This window comes from Phalangium opilio, unplaced genomic scaffold (genome assembly GCF_054372755.1).
Source record: "Phalangium opilio isolate 3A_F unplaced genomic scaffold, DU_Popi_V2 ptg000017l_1, whole genome shotgun sequence".
Lineage (NCBI taxonomy): Eukaryota > Metazoa > Arthropoda > Arachnida > Opiliones > Phalangiidae > Phalangium > Phalangium opilio.
In genome coordinates this window covers 10,482,892-10,502,194 of record NW_028324151.1, presented here as the reverse complement: position 1 = coordinate 10,502,194, position 19,303 = coordinate 10,482,892, and the positions used below count along the sequence as shown (strand labels likewise).

The 19,303-nt window shown below is 35.8% G+C and overlaps 1 protein-coding gene across 1 annotated transcript in view; it reads right to left on the bottom strand.

The window, feature by feature from the left end:
* LOC149703710 (integrin alpha-PS2-like) overlaps positions 1-19,303 on the bottom strand; it is a 62,147-nt gene that overhangs the window by 35,037 nt on the left and 7,807 nt on the right. Inside the window, exons 2-3 of the mRNA XM_089866959.1 lie at positions 14,698-14,819; positions 14,507-14,613 (exon numbers count right to left, since the gene is read on the bottom strand). Of these exons, the coding sequence (XP_089723085.1) occupies positions 14,507-14,613; positions 14,698-14,819 (229 nt within the window). The remainder of the gene's footprint in view (positions 1-14,506; positions 14,614-14,697; positions 14,820-19,303) is intronic.

Genomic DNA, 19,303 nt, shown 5'->3' with positions numbered 1-19,303 from the left:
CTGTACCTTAAAAAGGGTCCCTTGGGCGTCATATGGCATTCCGTGGGCACATGTGCGTCAAATAAAAGAAAGATTTCTCAATCTGAACTAAGAGACAAACGCGTTCCTATATAATATGAAGTTAAATTATTTAGCATGCAAAGAGCAGAAACAGTTTTCGTCGTTTCTTGATTAAACTCATGTATTTTAAATCACAGGAATTTTGAACATTAAAATATAAATAAATAATTTTTCAATCAATATTACCATGAATCTATTAATTAACGTAAATATATGCATATATTTATATCATTAGCCCTTATATCATGTTAGCTAGGGATAGGTGGTACTTTTCTAGACTTGCACGCGGTTTACGTAATTGCAGTACCCAATCAGAATCAAAACACCTGGAAGTCCAGTTTTGCAGACGACAATTTTAAGAGAGAGAGTGTGTGTGTGAACATGGATAAAGGATGCTTGGGAGGAAATTTGTTTTCTCGCTTAGAGGATAGGCAACTCCCTATATCCGACGGCAGCTTATTCGATTACAGCTTTGGCTTTCAGTACGCACAAACCTAGGTCTCTATGCTGGAACGGCTTAGCGGTAATCTACAGCGTAGGTTTGAGCGTGCTGACAAGAGACGAAAGAAATACTGATTTTCAGTATTTAAAATCTCGAGATTCTGCTTAAAAAGTCACGAAACTTGACCACATTATCCCTGAATAGGTAGTCAAACTAGTCATTTATATATTCATGATAATTAATAGATTCATGATATAACTTGAAATCTCTTATGAAATCCGACAATAAACTTTAAATCAAAGAAATTTTGAATATAGTGGAATTAAAATATAATTAAACAATTAGTAAAGAATATTACTTGATATCTCAAGCTAAAATTTTCAGAATAAAAAATTATATATATCAAGAGATAAACCAAGTAGAATATGTTTATCTAAACAAGCATAAATTTATAAGATATGTACCATAAGCATGACACTGCCTATACTTAGTAATGCAAGACGACTTCCTGAAAATTAGTATGAGAACGACAAAAGAATTGACACACTTGGTTTTGCAGTCCACCATTATATTTTGCCTGTCCTAAGCCTTTGACGGCGCCTCATCAGGCGTCACTTTACGAGAATCTATGACGTTTTACCTACGTCACTTCATGACCAGCTCTCAGTAACCAGTGACAAACTTACGGAACATATCTTATGAACTTTGATAAAAGTAAAAGTCCTGAATGACGCCCAGTTAAAACCGCTATACCTAGAGGTTTCAGGTTCCTTACTCTTAAATGGTGTCACCGGAGGCTTGTGGGTCCGGTAGCTTTTCAAGAAGTAAAAGTAAGTCCTCCGTTTGTGCATGTACGCATAGAGCTCCCGCAAGCCTGTGGTTGCGCCCTTTAAGCATTACCACGCACTTTGAAAGATTTTTCCAATCCGCTTCCACATTGAATAATAACGGCCAGAAATGTTAAATACATTTTTCAAGGAATGACTTCCAGGCTTTCGAACCGATTTAATTAAAATTAAGAACACTGGATCCATATGTTCTAGAGATGGCCGATACCAGGCTTAACCCGATACCGATCGATACCGGTACAAGCATGAACCGATACCGATCGATACCGATATTTACTCACTATGATCCAAAACCCGATACTTCAACCGATACCGATATGGTATCGGTTCATCCCTAGAGTAGTAGGCGCGTACTAAGAAAGATTTTCGCTTATTAGTTGTTAGATAAACTGAATTCCGGTACTTTTTATATAAATGAGAACTCGTCACGATTGAAATTCATAGAAATGAGATATTATCACCATCATTACGTTACTAAAAGACCTAAAAATGTCATGTAGCGCCATATAACGCATTTAAAACGATTATCGGTTTAGTATCGGTATATCGGGAAACCCCGAGTATCGGTGCCGATACCGATATGGTATCGGTACCGGTTCATCCCTAATATATTCTATAGACGGGATTTACAACTTTTGATATTCGATTGGCAATCATATATTTTTAGCAAACGCCACTAAACCAATGGCAGATGGCGCAGTAGTCCTCGTTTTTAAGACTAATTAAATGTTAATTATTTTGTAATAACAGATCAATTTAGAAAAAAGCCATTTTTAAGGTATATTGTAATGTTACCTGAACTTTAAAATATTGAATGTTATAATAATAATAAAAGAAAAAAATATTGAAATCAATTAATATTAAAAATTTAAAACATCCATAGAAAACATCATAAAAGTCAGAATATGAAATGTTGGAACTAATTTTGAAGCCCAGTACATCGTGTGCTTTTTGTCAAAAGACATAAGTAGTCTTCCGCCAGTTAGATCTTCTATGGGATGAACTTTGTGTTGTCCAAATTCGTTTGGACGACAACGTGATAAATAGACTAGCAACCAAAATATAATCCCATTTGGAACTCGTATAATAAAACCATGGTGTAACTGAATTCTTTGAAAAGGACGCGAAGAATAAGAAAATATGGCTTACAATATTTTTTCAGACAATGAAAGCTGTTGATAAGTTGGTTTCTATTTTCCCAAAATTGGGAGATAGGTCTTCTTCAGAAGGCGGCCTCTTTTACAAAAAGACTCGGACCTTTTTAAGAGTAAAGATGAGATGAATAGCTTTCTTCACTCCCAATTTTTACTGGTTTTTTATGCGCTATTATATTATTTTTTTTTTTCTTAAATAAAGTTACAGTGAAATACTTTACTCCGCTAAAATTTCCCTGCTGCTCTGGACAGTGTGGGAATTTTATATCATATTTTCTTTGCATATAATCTTAAGTTCATAAGATATGTTCCATAAGTTTGTCACTGGTTACTGAGAGCTTGTCACGAAGTGACGTAGGTGAAACGTCATAGATTCTCGTACAGCGACGCCTGGTGAGGCCTTGTCAAAGGCTTAGTACAGACTAAATAGGCAGATGGACTGCAAAACCGAGTGTCGACAATTCTCGCTTGTCGTTCTCGGATTATCTCTCAGTAAGTCAAGTATTCCAAACTATAGGTAGTGTCATACTTATGGAACATATATTATAACTTTATGATATAATCTACATTGCATTTGAGATAATTACACGTAAAGATGAGAAATTATCATGGTGTTTAAAATCAGTAATATACAGAAATGAGAAAAATTAATTATAATAAGTAAACTACACTAACTGTCGTATTTCCAAAAATACGAAAATCAATTAACTTATTGATAACTTCCCCGTAATATGTCGGGTCAATTACCACGGTAAAATACAATATGCTATAAACCGATCATTTAAAGCGTAATTTGGCAAGTAACCAGCTCACATTTCTAGTTGCACCGTTCCTTTAATCAAATGTAAATGATAATTCCAAATAAGGTTGTATTCTATTTGGATTTCGGCCTCAGTAATCAACAACGTTTTCGAGACGTTTCTAATCCAAAACCGTTTATCACTCGTAGATTGAGACATTAACTGTAACCTAGAGTTATATTAATATAAATGGACCATTGTTAACTGACGTTACGCCTTTCAGTGTTTTGCCATCATTTTGAATCCACGCCTTTTCACGTAATGACTTTAATGTCTTAATCTACTCTATACTTAACAATGAAAGTTATTGTTGTATTTATTCCCCTGAAATTTATGTCTAGATGCTTTACTCTTAAATTCGTTGAAAAACATTCCTAGTCTTACCTAAATTGTGACATTTTTACAACATAAAGTTGTTACGTATTTTACACTATAACAAACAGCCAGTCTCGTAACCAAATAAGGAGCTTGTATACTAAAGGTTTTTAAAGGAAAATTTCAGTAACATAACATTATACCTTAATAATGCCTTTTTCTAAATATAAAAGAAAAAATATTAAAAAAATACAAGATCTCTTATTACAAAATAATTATCATTTAATTAGTCTTTAAAAAGTGGACTACTGCGCCATCCGCCATTGGTTTAGTGGCGTCTGCTAGCCAGAGCCTCTTACCCCTTACCTTTCTCAGCCTGTGAGAATTCAACCAATTCCGTATAGGGGTAAAAGGTTCGGTTTAGCAGATGCCACTAAATTAACGGGGGCGCAATAGTCCTCTTTTTAAGACTAATTAAATGTTATTTATTTTGTTATAAGATATCATCATGAGTTAATAATATGTCAGCTCCCTAGGGAGTTAACATATTATTAACTCATGATATCATTTATTTTGTTTAATATTTTTCTTTTTATATTTAAAAAAAGGCCGCTCTTTTAAAGTATAATTTTATGGTACCTGAACTGTTCCTTTAAACATTTTACTGTTTGTGCTTTAATATAAGTAAATTATAATCTGATACCCAGGGAAAAATATTAGTAAGGTTCAAAAACGTGTCTATTTAATCTTAATGTAAAAATCTTGAGAATAATGTTATAGCCGAGGCCATAACCTAAACTTTAAAAAGGCCAATTTGGCTTCAACGCTGTTTTTAAAATGGGGAAGATATGTTTTCTTACATAAACCTTATCTTTGATGTTATAAATATTAGGCTTGATGGCTTTTTATCTGACACAAGAAACTAGCATGATAAATTGCCACTTTTGATAGGAATGGAGTTGAATTCATAGTTACTCGTAAAGGCTGATTTACATGGTTTCTAAAAATCTGCTTGTGCGTGAACTTTTTGCTAGTGACAGAGCTTGAGATTTTTTTATTTACGTTTTTACAGGCCCAAGCGCAAGCTTCAAGCTTTTTGATTTACATGCTTTTAAAAATATATTTTAAGATATAACTTGAAATTGTTCAGATTTTCGTTAGGCCTAATGTTTCAAACTCTTCTTAAGCCTAATGTTTCAAACTCTTCTTAAGCCTAATGTTTCAAACTCTTCTTAAGCCTAATGTTTCAAACTCTTCTTAAGCCTAATGTTTCAAACTCTTCTTAAGCCTAATGTTTCAAACTCTTCTTAAGCCTAATGTTTCAAACTCTTCTTAAGCCTAATGTTTCAAACTCTTCTTAAGCCTAATGTTTCAAACTCTTCTTAAGCCTAATGTTTCAAACTCTTCTTAAGCCTAATTTTTCAAACTTTTGCTAAGCCTAATGTTTCAAAGTTTTGCTAAGCCTAATGTTTCAAAGTTTTGCTAAGCCTAATTTTTAAAACTTTCGCTAAGCCTAATTTTATAAATATGTGTTTGGCCTAATTATTCAAATATTTGTTTGATATTCATAACGTCAATTCGGTACATTTGCCATTTCAAAGAGGCCTAATATCCAGTTAAAATTTTCTCAAAATGATTAAAAACGGAAATTTCATTGATGGCGGTAGCTTTTTTTTTGGCGCTTGCTAGAAAAAACCAAATTCGTTTTGGTTGCGGATTGAGCTTGTTAAAAACCAAACCAAGGAACAAGCGAAGCTACAAGCAGTCATGTAAATGGCCGAGCTTGAGCTTGTGCAGAAAAGATTTCAAATATTTCAAGCAAAATCCTGTTTTTACGAGCTACAAGCGTGCATGTAAATGAGCCTTAAGAGTTCTGTATGGGATAGTACATAGTTTTCAAACTAGGAGGATTCATACCATTTACACAAGGAGTCGAGGCTACTTGCAGGACAAATTAGTCTGCACTTTTAGTCCACAAGTAGCATGGTCTCCTTGTGTAAACGGTATAAATCCTCCTAGCCTAAAAACTATGTATTTTAAAATAAAATATAGTGTAAGGAAAATTCATTTGATATTGTAGAAACATGTTCTGTTATTCAGTCATGATTTATAGAATCAATAGTATTGCGTACTTTTGAAAAACATAAAATTGAGATTTCAAAAATAAGAGCAGGTTTATTTTTTCATTAAAAAGGACAGGGAAAATAGTGAATATTTAAAATAGGAAGCATTTACCAATTACAGTATTAAACAAGGTTTAAGCAATTAAGTTTTCTTAGAGAAAGCTATGCGTTAGGTGTGTCTGTGAAGCAGATGATGTTAGAGGAGCAAAGTATAGCCCACTGTATGTGGCTCTACTGTCATAATTTATCTAAAGCCATTACAGTCATCTACTCTCCATAACATAGCCTCCTTGTGCTATTCAAAGGGTGGGCAGCTTCTGTTTGACATGAAGAAGCGTAACGTGTAGGTTCATTCAAGAAAACTTAATTGCGCACCTTACGTAATATATGGTAGATGAATGCATAATTACAATTTGAAATAATCATTTAAAAGTGAGTACCATCATAAGTGTATAAGATGTGTTCCATAAGTATGACACCACCTATATTTCGTAATGGAGACTAACTGAGAATTGACTATACTGGGTTTTGGAGTCGTCTTCCTATTTAGTCTGTACGAAGCCTTTCTAAGCACCTCACCAGGCGTCGCTTTACTACAATATCTGATATTTCATCTACGTCACTTTATGACAAGCTCACATTAACCAGTAATAAACTTATGGCACATATCTTATGAACTCATAACATTAAAGAAATTTTAGCTTTCTAGATAAGCGGTTTGGACCGGGCGTCGATGAATCAGTCAGACAGAACTTTAATTTTATAGATAAAGGCCCTTCGTGTTGAAATAGATAGACCTCTTGATTAAATTAAAGTTTTTTTTTGAAATAGTGACATGAAACGAATAAAATAAATACTTTTCATGTGGTGTTTATATTGCAAAACTTTTAGTATGTACAATACATACATACTCCACGCCATTTAAATTAAGTACCATGCTTTTTAGACACCCCTTATACTTTCAGGTTAGGGCTTGCCTTGGTTCGAATAGGTCAGTTTCGTTTATAGGGATCAAGTGGGTGGTAGGGGACTGCAAATGTGTTCATAGAAAGTAAACCATTTCCAATGTTAAATATTTTAAAGGCATTTCAATTCAAACATTCAACATTTTCCAAGCGGGAAAATAATTTCGACAACCATTAGGCACCGAATACAACGATTACTGTCAATCATTTTGATTATCAATTTTAATTTAGTATTTGAGATAAAAATGTCCATTCGATACCAAACTTTGCCATGAGTGTAACACAACACACCACGAGCGGTGGTCGCCCGTTTCCGCACAGTTTTATTTTTCACACCTTAAACACCTACAGCCCGTTTCATTTTCATATCCCATTTCCGCACAGTTTAATAGCATGCCTCTATTGTAGCATAACGTAACCTAACCAAACCAAACCTAACCCTAAACGAACCGTTCGAATCTAACCTAATCAACAAAAAAAATAAAAATGTTTTATTTGAAAACTGTGCGGAAATGGGTTATGGTAAAAAATGGTGAACTAAAATTTCAATGTAAGAAATTTACGGAAATGGGCCATAAAAAGTGTGCGGAATTGGGCTATGATTCTTGAAAATTGTGCGGAAATGGGCAACATCGTTTCACCCTCAAACTTTACTAAACCACAACTAACACCAGTTTTTTTGAAATGTTAATGACCGAAAATGGTAATTTACCGATACAGATATCTGATGATTCATATCTCTTCCTAAGGCCATGGCGAACTTTAGTGACCTTTTCAGAGCCTTTTTCACTGTTTTACAACATCCGTTTTTTTCTATCTTCAAAATGGTGCAAAAAAAAGTTCCACCCTCTATTGTTCTAAGAGTACTTGTAAGTGAATCATTATCGACTCGTAGCGGAGATGAAATGATTGAAATCTTGGCGTTTAAACAAATAGATGCCATTAAAAAATCTTTTTCACTTTTGGCACGTCAAACTTTTGAAATGCCTTTTCTTGAAGAGTTGCTTTGAGATTTTGCAGACCGCTTTTCTCTCGACCTCCTCATAACAGCATCAAAAGCTTATTTCCCATAGGTTTTAATGCAGTTAATAGTATCAGGGTGTCATTAGTCTATTTTATCGTTTACACCCTTTTTAAAATGAGGGATTAAAAAGACACTTCCTTTATAAATAAAGTTTATAAATTTTGAAATCTAAAAAGTATAATCTATCACATCTATACAGGGTGTTTCTGATAAGTCTGCCTTAAAGGGAGGGTGAAGTGGAAAATTAAGTGATTTTTTATCGATTCTTCATCTAGTTCTATGATCATTCTGCATTGGGAAACATTCAGGAAATATCTCCGAATGCTTTTAAAATTAAAATTAGGTTCAGATTTTATGGGTAATTTGAAATAATGGCCTCTGACCAATCGCGTAACGCCCTGCCTTTTTGTTAACAAAATTCACGTGGAACGCTCCATGTGGCACACTCCATGTCTCGCGGCACGATTGTCACATCGCGCACAAATTTTGTCAAATCTCGCGATAAATTTCATTCGACATGGATCATGGTACAAGAATTTTGTTAACAAAAAGGTAGGCCGTTAAGCGATTGATCGGAGGTCCTTATTTCAAATAATCCCTAAAATCTGAATCTAATTTGACTTTTAAAATTCTTCGTAGGTATTTCCAGAATGTTTCACTATGCAGACTGGCCTTATAATTAGAAGAAGAATTGATAAAGAAATCACTTGATTTTCTACTTCACCCTCCCTTTAAGGAACGTGTTCTTGGAGTCAAACTGAGTGTAAAGCTTCAAAGAACATGGGGCCTACAACATTAAGTCACGGAGATATGAGCTCCCAAACATTGCCCCATAAAACAAGGAAATAGTCACAATCAGTTTACTTAGGTCTAACTTTTATCAATGCAAAAATAAATTATGGTTTTGAAATTAAGTTAGGTGGGAGATCGATTCGAAACTCTAAGCTGTGCTTTTCATGATCGTATTGCCATAAATATAATTTATGGGAAATTTCAACCTCGAAATTACGAACTTGTTGCTTTGTCAGACCAGCCTTTTTTCGCACCAGCTTAGCGCTTCATTCAATAATTGTTTTGTGTGTTTTAGTACTGGAACTTCATACGGAAGTATTCGAGACTCTTCAAAAGGTTTTCAAAACACTTGAGAATTCTCAGGCAAAACTATCAACCCCGATATAATAATAAAACCTTGTGTGGGTGTGATTTAATGGAGTCGATCTTACGCAATAAATTGGTTTACATTCGAAGGCTTAAGATTACGCATTTTTAGTGTGCTAATGAAAGCAGTGTTTCCCAAAGTTTTTCTTTCCCCTGATCATAAAAATATGTCACCAGAAGTATATAATACTCCTCTTCGAGAGAAGTGTACTGCAAAACGGGGTAATTGTAATATGATTCTTCCCAACATTATTTTACATTTGGAGCCGGGTTACTAAACCGAGTAACATACGCGATAAATAGTTACCTCATAATTACTCTATTAGTGCTCAACTATTTGCCAAAGCATTTTTGTGGATTTTTGTCACACGTCAAGACGAGGTTAGCGGGTTGATTGCTGAGGGTTTAGTACCAAACAGACACAGTTATAGAATTTCACCCCATCTGAAATTTGATAAGCGGGAGAGCAAACAAAATGGGTGAGTCTGGGAATTAAGAATCATGTAACTCAACTAAAGTATTAAGAGGATCGAAACAGGGTCTCATTCTACTTCTATTATCCCCTTCTGATGTCACATAATAATTTCCGTGTGAATTTTAATTTTTTTTTATTTCACAAAACATTATTTTGTAGAATTTCCATATTTGGCTTTGGTGAAAATGGTTTATAGCCTATGTTATACCAAGAAGTGATATCTCGTTTATAAGGGAGATGGTATAAGATGCCTAAGTATTCGCGCTCCATAGTCCCAGTCCCCCTTTCAAAATACAAGGGGGGGGGCGTAAAAGGAGGCAGGGCTATTTCGCCTCTCCTCAGTCGGAAAATACGTAATTTTCGTCATTCGCGTCGAGCTGACGTGAGTTTTCAAGAACCAATGAGATGCTGGTGGTAATTTAGAGACGGGGATTAACTCCGTACCTACGTTTGTACTGGAGATAAGCTGGAAATGTGGCGAATTTAAACCTTTTCCCTAATAAACTAGATATCACTTCTTGGTTATACAAAGATACAATGCTAGACTCCTAGAAACAGCGAGATTATTTGTAGGCCAATAATGTATTCAAACTACAACGTTGTATGCAATTTTAATATGGTCTATGAACCCAATTTAGAATTTTTTGACTCGAAATTTGAAAGCTCACAACACAGTTTTCACAAGGATTAACTAACGCTAGGGATTGTTCGTTCGCCCTAAAATTTAAAGTATGAATGTTCCAAACACCCCCTAACTGGAAGTTATAAGAAAATTGGACCAAATATCAAGTGTCCTATGACGTCAAAATTAAAATCCCGCCTAAAATTGGGCGCTGCCATCTTTAAAATCCGCAAAAACGATTTATTTTTCCTAGAGATGGCGCTATATCTTCATACATCCGTTTCGGTCCAAAAAATTAGGGGAATGAAAAGTGGAATCAAGGAATAATTCGGAACATGTAGTCGGCAATAGAAATACATGGGAAACACGGTTAGTGAACAATCCCTAGTGTTAGTTAATCCATGGTTTTCAAATCTCACGACACGCCATTTGGGAAACACTGAATACACCCTTTCGACCCGGAAAGAGGGGTAGGCAACCCTTAGTATCGGGAGATACAAGGGGGTTGCTCCAGTGCCTTATTTGCGCACTCTCAGAACCAAAACGCCTACAGCGCAGGCGCTAAAAAGCGAGATGGAAGGGAGAGTTTTATCCCCGCGTCTTTCCCTCTTAGACTCGTCGAAAGGGTGTATTAAAGAATCACCGATTTTAAAATTATATGAAATTTATATGCTAAACTGAGACATCAACGCTTTAATGTGGCTAACCATATCTGGATAAAGAAACTTCTCGCCTTAAACGTAGCGTGCCAAGTAAATATGAAACGGTTAATTCTTTTTTCTCTGGCGCATGAGGTTACAGGTGGGGGGGGGGATTGTTTATAATATATTCCTGGCGAGTTACCTAACATCTGCGTCAATTTGTTTGAAATAGAAGAAGAAGAATAATTTAAAAGCAGCGTTCCACGCCTTTTTCTAATAAAATAATTCGCGTAACAAACGCGAAATTCGTGCCTCAAGCGGCGAGAATTTAAAGAATACCGAATTTAAACTTCGTGTGGACTTTCTTTCGCCCCCTTTGATTTTTGAGCTTTAATCGTATAAGATCGTTCTAGCTTCCAGGTTCTATGACCATTCTTGCACGCTTTGAATTTATCTTCAAAGTTTGTCGTGCACCAAATCTGAGTTCTAAGTCGCGATGACTTTCATTTTAATGTTTAATATATAAAATATTTTAATTGGTATTTTTAGCAAAAAAAAAATCATGTTGTTACTTTTTTTAAAAAAAAATATCACTTGAAGCATTTGACAATGCTATTCTCAGCCACAAAAATTAAATAGCTTCGAGCTGATCGCTATCAATTTCAAAATCTTTCAAGATTTTTTGAAAGCATCAAAACTATTCTCGTACAAGAAAGATACGTATTTCGTAACACAAATCGAGTTTCTATCCAGTTTGGATAGAACAGCTCTGATATTAATTCATTAATTGACTTTATCTAAGGATATCTCTACGTGCTGATCAAAAGGTCAATTGGAAATTTACCATGGTCTCTATATAGACTGACCATTGCGACGTAAAACGGTAAGAAAGGCGGTAAGCAAATTAAAGCTACCGTCAAAGCACAGGCGACAGAAAGTGATTCAAAGGGAGGGTTTTAGCCCCTTGTTTTATCCTCTTTATTACATTGGAATTGTCTATTGTAAACAGACTTTCCAAGTATTGAAAAAATTTATATATTATTTAGTCGAAATAGTTGGTAATTGTTTGTAAACCCAAGAATTAAAAAAAGGCGTTTAAGGAAGATGGTCTAGCCCATAATTTAGCCACATCTTTTACGTACTCGCTCTATCCCTATTTCAATAAATTTACTTCTAGTGAAATATCTCTTAGCGTACTATTAGCTCTGCAATTTGTCGACCAGTGTCTGTAGCCGATACAATATGGTATCAGACTGTCAGACGAAAGTTCCTCGGTTCGAATAGCAGTGAGGGGAAGATATACGCAAATTGCATTTAAACGATTTTGGGCATTACAACCAGGAATCTAAACCATTCTGAGTACTATTTATGTGGCTGAAATGTAAAACAAATTCGAATTTTTTGCACAGAGACACGTGTGCGACGGGCTTAAGGGAATACGTTTAAGAAACACAAAGACTTCGGTTACAATTTTGAAAATAAAGCGAGATTTTAAGCACCAGAAGTTTATTGAGTATTTGAGTTTCCTTATTCGATTGCTTAATTCGAATACACCTGTTCTCTTTGTACAAAGGAATCACGACGTAATTGAATGAAGAATCTCGATTATTTTATGCGTAATTTTTAACCCAAAATGCATGATAAAATTGTTATCACGATAGTATACAGTACAACATATTGGAGAGCCATTTATACAGGCGACCAGTATCCTAACGCGTACATGCAGTTCTTCTGCGGGGGTAATTTGCACCTGATTTACAGGCGTTAATATAGAAATTAATTGAGTACAGTCGCAATACGTAGAGTCATGAATTTATTTACTAACATCAAAAATATATAATACTAGCTGTTACCCGCGGCGTCTCTCGCGTGTAATAAGAACTTCCATCAAAATTATATAAAGAATGGGTAGGTTTTACTGATGACTTATATTTTTGTAGCACCCTAGGAGCGAAGGCACTCGGCGTCGCCCGTCAGCCCGTCGGGACATTTTTTATTACTTTTCACGCGGACATTATTTCATAAAGAAGGGTTTTTAAGTTTTTGGCCGCCATTTAAAAAGATGGCAACAAATCGAACCCAAAAGACCATTCAGCCTGTCTATAGGTTAAAGGAAAACAGTGTACTAAATATTTGTGAAATCGGTTGAACCGCGTGGACTTTGTTGCATAGAGAAGATTTTTTACATTTCTGGGCGCCATTTTATAAGATGGCGGCGGATTGAAAAATCTTTCTTAGTACGCGCCTATTACTTATGAGTAACGTTCCCCGTTCCTGCAAATTTTCAGCCTTCTAGGGCAAGTGGTTTGGGTTGGCGTTGATTATCAGTCAGTCAGGACTTTGATTTATATAGATATAGATTTTTGCTAACATCAGAAGTAATATAAGAAACCTCCCTCCCGAAGGGAGGTTTCTTATATTACTTTTGCTAACATGAATTACTAACAACATAAATTGATAAGATACGTTCCATAAGTATGACACTACATATACTTCGTAGTGCTAGAGACTTAGAGCTCGAGCTAGTTCGAGAACGCCAAGCGAGAATTGACTATACACTCGGTTAATTTTGCAGTCCATCTTCCTATTTTGTTTGTACTAAGCCTTTAACAGCGCCTCACCAGGCGTCGCTTTACAAGAATCTACGACGTTTCACCTGCCTTACTTCGTACCAAGCTCTCGGTAACTAGTGACAAACTTATGGAACATATCGTACACTCTTATGGTCTTATAACTAGTAGAAGAATTGACAAAAAATTCCTTGATTTTCTTTTCCGTTCTCTTTAAGGTTTCTTAAAGGAAAATTTTAAGCTATAATATTTTATTTTTTTTAAATATAAAATAAATAATAAATAATATGTGAAATTGAAACCACATATCCATCTTTAATATTAAAGAAGATACGAGTAATTAAGTATTTTTACAGAAGCCTACGAGTTGGGCATCTCTGTAAGGCTGTGAAGCAGATAACGTCAGGGGACTAGGGTTACCAGTACAGTCTTTATAGCCCCCAGACGGATTTGCTTCACAGAGAGGCCCAACACGCAGGCTCTCGTAAGAAAAATAAATTGCTCGTATCTTCTTCAATATTATCAGGGATAGATTTAATTTTAGAAGTAGGAATTGAGAACGGTTAGTATTTACTTTAGTCCGACTCATAGCCCAATATAGAGTCCCTCCCTCCAACACGTAAGGAAAATTTTCAATTATCTTATTGGCTCACTTAAACTACGTTTTTAATACAATAGTGAAGGGGACGGCGAAAAATACGCAATTCCTTTTTACCTCTGTCGCTCTGACCTGCCTCTTCTTTCATGACCCTCCTCCGGGGAAGGGGGTCCGGGACTTTGACGCGCGCCCAGATCACACTGTTCTCCATTCCTACTTCTAAAATTAAATCTATCCCTGATATTATATAAAATACATAATTCCAATTTGAAGTGCTAATTATTTTACGTGCTGCTCTTTCGAACAAAAAATAAAACATTTTAGCCTGAAATGTTTGTTTGATTATAGGGAAAATAAAGGCTTAAAATGAATTTCTCATTTCTCACATGTAATACAAAATAGAAACATCTCAAACTTTTAAACGTACTGGCATTTGAAACCATACAACCTTGCCTATAGTTATTAGTACTTTGGAGAGAAAATAACCAATGCAGGTTTCTCAAATCATTCCATAATTTACCTCTTGTTGCATGGTATTTCACGAATTAATCTTATCTTTAGAAAACAAATGCTAATTTCCATACTGATACCTAAGGACGTTCCCAGTCAAAAAAACGCGAAAATTATGTTTCGCGGCAAATGTTTGGGTCACTGCATGCATTTACTCGTAATTCGAAACTGTACTTCTTTAAAAAATGTGTATGAACTCACCACTATGACTCCATTCTCGCCTGAACTATGAACAGTGGCGCCAAACCATTGTTCTGTCTTATTGTCAATCTGTTCTATTTCGTCTAGACTTCTTATGGTATTTGAACCTGTTGGTAACACGTAACAAACAAGAGTACTTGATTGAAGTTTTTGACATAATTTGTCATCTTTTTTATTTAACTTTTATATACCTGTTGGGTCGAAGGGTATTTGCTGACATTGATGTAAGGATTCAGCGTAGCAACGGTACACCGCTCCACCTCGAACTACACCGGGCTGCCCCGTTTCTGCAAAAGGTGCACCAACAAGTAACCTGTAAAGTTCAAATTAATTTTAGTTAAATTTGTGTTTTATAACCAGAACTAAGAACTAGTAGAGGATTTGGAGAATTTTTTTTTTGCGCTTCTTGTTTAATTTTTTCTGCTTTAGCGCCCTTCTCTTTATTTTGGCACATCGCCCTGTAGTGATCTTGAAAGATGCTAAATTAAGACACATATCCTACGCTAGCCCGCTTTCACTCTCGACTGACACTCGCTACTTCATTCACGAAAAGAAGTTCAAGCCCACTTTTACAAAAATACAAATTTTTAGGTTTAAGAGAAACTGAAACGTATGACTAAGTTTTAATTTTGAAAGTTTATTGGGATAACTCTGCCAATAGCAAGTCAGTCTCATTGCATATTACCCTATAATGAGTCAAGCCTACTTAAGAGACCAACGAAAAAGTAAACATCTCTACCAGTCAACCAATAGAGCTATCTCAGAACCCCATAGTGTGACGTCGTCACCCATGCTTTTTCTCCCTTAGAACCAAAGCGGTACCAAACATGGCTGCCCACTGCCAAAGCTAAGACCATGACGTTTTACCTAGGCACTGACGTCACAACTGAGGTAGCTCTATTTCAGATACGATCATTTCTCTGATTTCCTTTTTATGACAAATTTCATATTTATGTTTGAGTATGATTGTTCTTGAATATTTATGCTCACACTGTCTCTAGCGGTGCTAATTGGCAACTTGGGGGAGAATACACCAACGGCAGCCTCTCCCCTGGGTGTTGGTTTCTCTGTCTGTAATTTCCGTATTGGTCTATTTAGTGTTTAGAAAATTTAGTCTCGTCATTAGAAAACACTGTTTCAAGTCTCTTAATTGTAAACGCTGTATTTTAACTTTCCCATTGCTGCAATGAACTTCCGATTTGGAACCTTCCCAGTGTCGTACCCGAAGATTACTCACGTTTAATTTTATATCCCATTAAATAATTTTATGATTCATTTTAACTCTTTTCAAGTTGTTTCTAACTCCTACCCCTTCCCGAGATCGTATAACAAACACTTCAAGAGGTAATTAAGGTAACCCACGCTTTGTTTTCAAAAGCCCTAACCAATATCAAATCCAGGTACTGTACTACCAAATTTCTAGTAATTTATTTCCTGTTTAGATGCTATGAAAGAATTCAAAATAGTTTTTATCTAAGGAAAAAAAAACCTTAGAAAAAATAACATTAAAAAGTGGGCTACGAGAAAATATTCTTTTACACCTTAGAGATGGCCTCAGGGCCTTCCCCCACACCCCTAGACCTTGCTTTCGTAGTTTTTGGAGATTCTCCAAAAGATGCTGCTTCTCGATTTGGGGTATTTCCTCGCGTCCTTCTTCAACCGTAGCCAGAGCGTTCTGGAGCATCACCCTACACGCGCGGTTTTATAAATAAATGCACGTGATTCCCCGAGACCCTGGATTATTCTCTTGTACCAAGGAGTATTGAATACGGGAGAGATTGCCTTGTGTTAACCCATCTAAGGAGACGATCACAGGGAAGAAATGGCGATTTTAATGTGAGAAACATATTTGGCCACGCATGCCCTTGACCTCCGTGGTCTTGTGTTACGATAATAATGCCTGGATACGTTCAGTAACCAAAATATTGAGAGACATCGTTGTAGGGTCTTGCGATAATTTTTATGGATAATAATCTATGTTGCAAGTTGCTGTACTTTCATTTTCGGTAATCCCACAGAAATAATGAAATTACAAATTTTTAACTAATTTTCATTGATAAATATACTGTCGTTGCAAGTTGTCGGTAATTACACTGTATATAGAAATAATGATTTAACGCCATTTTTAACTTATGAGATAATTCATTAAAATATCAATATATTTTATGGGCCATGTTTCATTCGCTAAACTACCCAAAGTAACACTAATCTACGCTTTCCATAATTTCCATCACTTCCATCACAAAAGCCTTTTCATTTCTCAATGATTTTTCTGATAGGCATCAGAAGATCACCATGACGTCACGAAACACTGAAAATAGTACAGCTAGGATTTGGTAACACAATCAGTGATTTTGACCAACGTTGCTTTCACTTAAACCCCTACGATGACTAAAAACACGTTAAGTGCATGCACCCAAATCCATGGTGCATGCGGGAATATCAGGGAAAGCAATGCAGAAGGGTAAATGAAAAATAAAAACAATAAAATTAAGTTGGCCGTTTCTCTTATCTTCGTACCACTCCCGGGTATCGATACTCTTTGGTAATACTCCTAGCTAATCCGATGCAGTTTTGTAGCTATCCCAACCTCACACGCTTTCACTTACGTACATGCCTTGCACATCAAATCTAAGCGCAAACATACTAGTCTCGCTTGACATTACTAGTTTAATTTAGAATTCATTATACAAAGGGTACGTGTAACTGATGGGGCGAGCTCTACTGTAACGCTGCCAACCCACACTAGTTGATTTTGGGAATGATAAAATAGTACATCTCCTCCCCCGAATGTTATATATTAACTGCGGGTACCTCGTTGCGTGCATGCTAAAAGTCTTAGTTTTGTAACTGGGACAAGATTAGTTTAGATACAGTCTCCATCCTTACCTATCACCCGAGAATTCTGTTCGCACTACAGTGAATTGACACTAGTCTTACAGTTCCTAAGTTTGCCACAAAACGCCATTTATCTTATGTGGGCATTTTTTCTTAGTTGGACAACTTCGTGTTTCTCATAGATGCACAAAAACTAAGGCCCACATGTCGCAAAATATTTTTAAAGGCCGACTTCCAATTAACGAAAAGGGTTTTTACGAACTGAAAACCAAGCATCGGGACTAACAATGGGGCGACCGTGCTCAAGCTAATTTTTAAACTGAATTGTAACTAGAAAAGCCCATTGGTTCGGACATAGGCCTAATCAAAGGAAGGTATTTTTTTTGCTAAGTTGATGAGTTCTTGCTAACCTTACTCGGACAGGATAAACGTTGTTCTTAATCTTCTCACGGCAACACATTTATTATAATAGTCCATAAGCCTTATTTTTACTTTTGTTTCCTTTCAATATAAGCCTCTTTTGAAATTTGGCGTGCTTTAAAGGGAGGTGAAAAAGAAAAGAATCTATAACTTTTCACCTACGTCACTTCATGACAAGCTCTCAGTAACCAGTGACAGACTTATAGAACGTATCATATGAACTTATGGTAATATCTAGATGAACAATTGATTTACTTGTGATCTGCTGTATAGCGGTCATTTTCCACCGTATCAAACCAAGGGTTTTGTGTTTATCTTTAAAAACATTTAGGACTCCAGAAGGGCAATTGCTCTTTGTGTAATTATGAAATAAGCTTGAAATTAGATTGCAAATTTCTCCTGATAAAACAAATAAACAGGCGCGAATCGTCTCTAGATTTACCTAATGATAAATCGTCCACAGTTATTTAATTTCAACGAAATATTTCGTCTCCTTGGTGAGAATTAACTGTTGTTGAAAAATTTAGATGGTCAAGTTAAAATGTCTCTGAAATATTTACATGGAAAAAGAGCTATTGTATTTCATAACCATAGACAGATAATGACTTTTTATAGCCGTGTGGCGCGACCATTTATCATGGTACACCTATGAGGAAGTATGATAAATCGAGAATGTATTTCAATAACTAAACATATCAATGGTGTCTCGTACGTAGAATATTAGAAAAGAATCACTGCGAAAGCAAATGAATATTAAAAGCTAACGTCAAAATCAAATTAAAAGAGCTAGATCTAACCATTAAGCCAAAAAAGAAACCGCCGCCGCCATCAGTTAGAGGAATTTCTCCTTTTTCTTTTGCCTTAAACTATGTCGTTAGACGTTAACAATTAACATGGTGTACAATTACGAAAAGAGAGAGAGAGAGCCACGCTACCCACACGCCATTAAACCGAAAAAAATAAAAAATAAAAAATACACGTCGGAAAAATCTTTTGAGCAATTTTTCTAGCACTACTAGTAGCTGTGCCATAAGGCTCGGGTTTAGTTTCAAAAGACTTTTTTTCCTCTAATGTCGCGGGGGTTCTCTCGAAGTCATCACGATAGGGCTAGTTGCGATTTTGATAAAGAACTTGGCCAAGAAATTCGTCTCCCTTCTTATCACAGCATAAGTTCTTTAGATATGATACACAAGTTTGCCACTTGTTACTGAGAGCTTGTCATGAAGTGACGTAGGTCATAGATTCTCGTAAAGCGACGCCTGGGGAAGTGGTGTCAAAGGCTTAGTACAGACTAAATAGGAAGATGAACTGCAAAATTAACCGAGTGTAGCCAATTCTCGCTTGTCGTTCTCGAACTAGCATTACGAAGTATTGGTAGTGTCATACTTATGGAACATATCTTATAAACTTATGTTATCACCCACTCTTAAAATTAATTTTATATGACTTGGGGATTAAGTCTTCGAAGCTAAAGATTTAATTCCATAAAGATTGCTGGCCACGTGTCCGCCATATTATCAAGTTTATCAACTCTAGAGT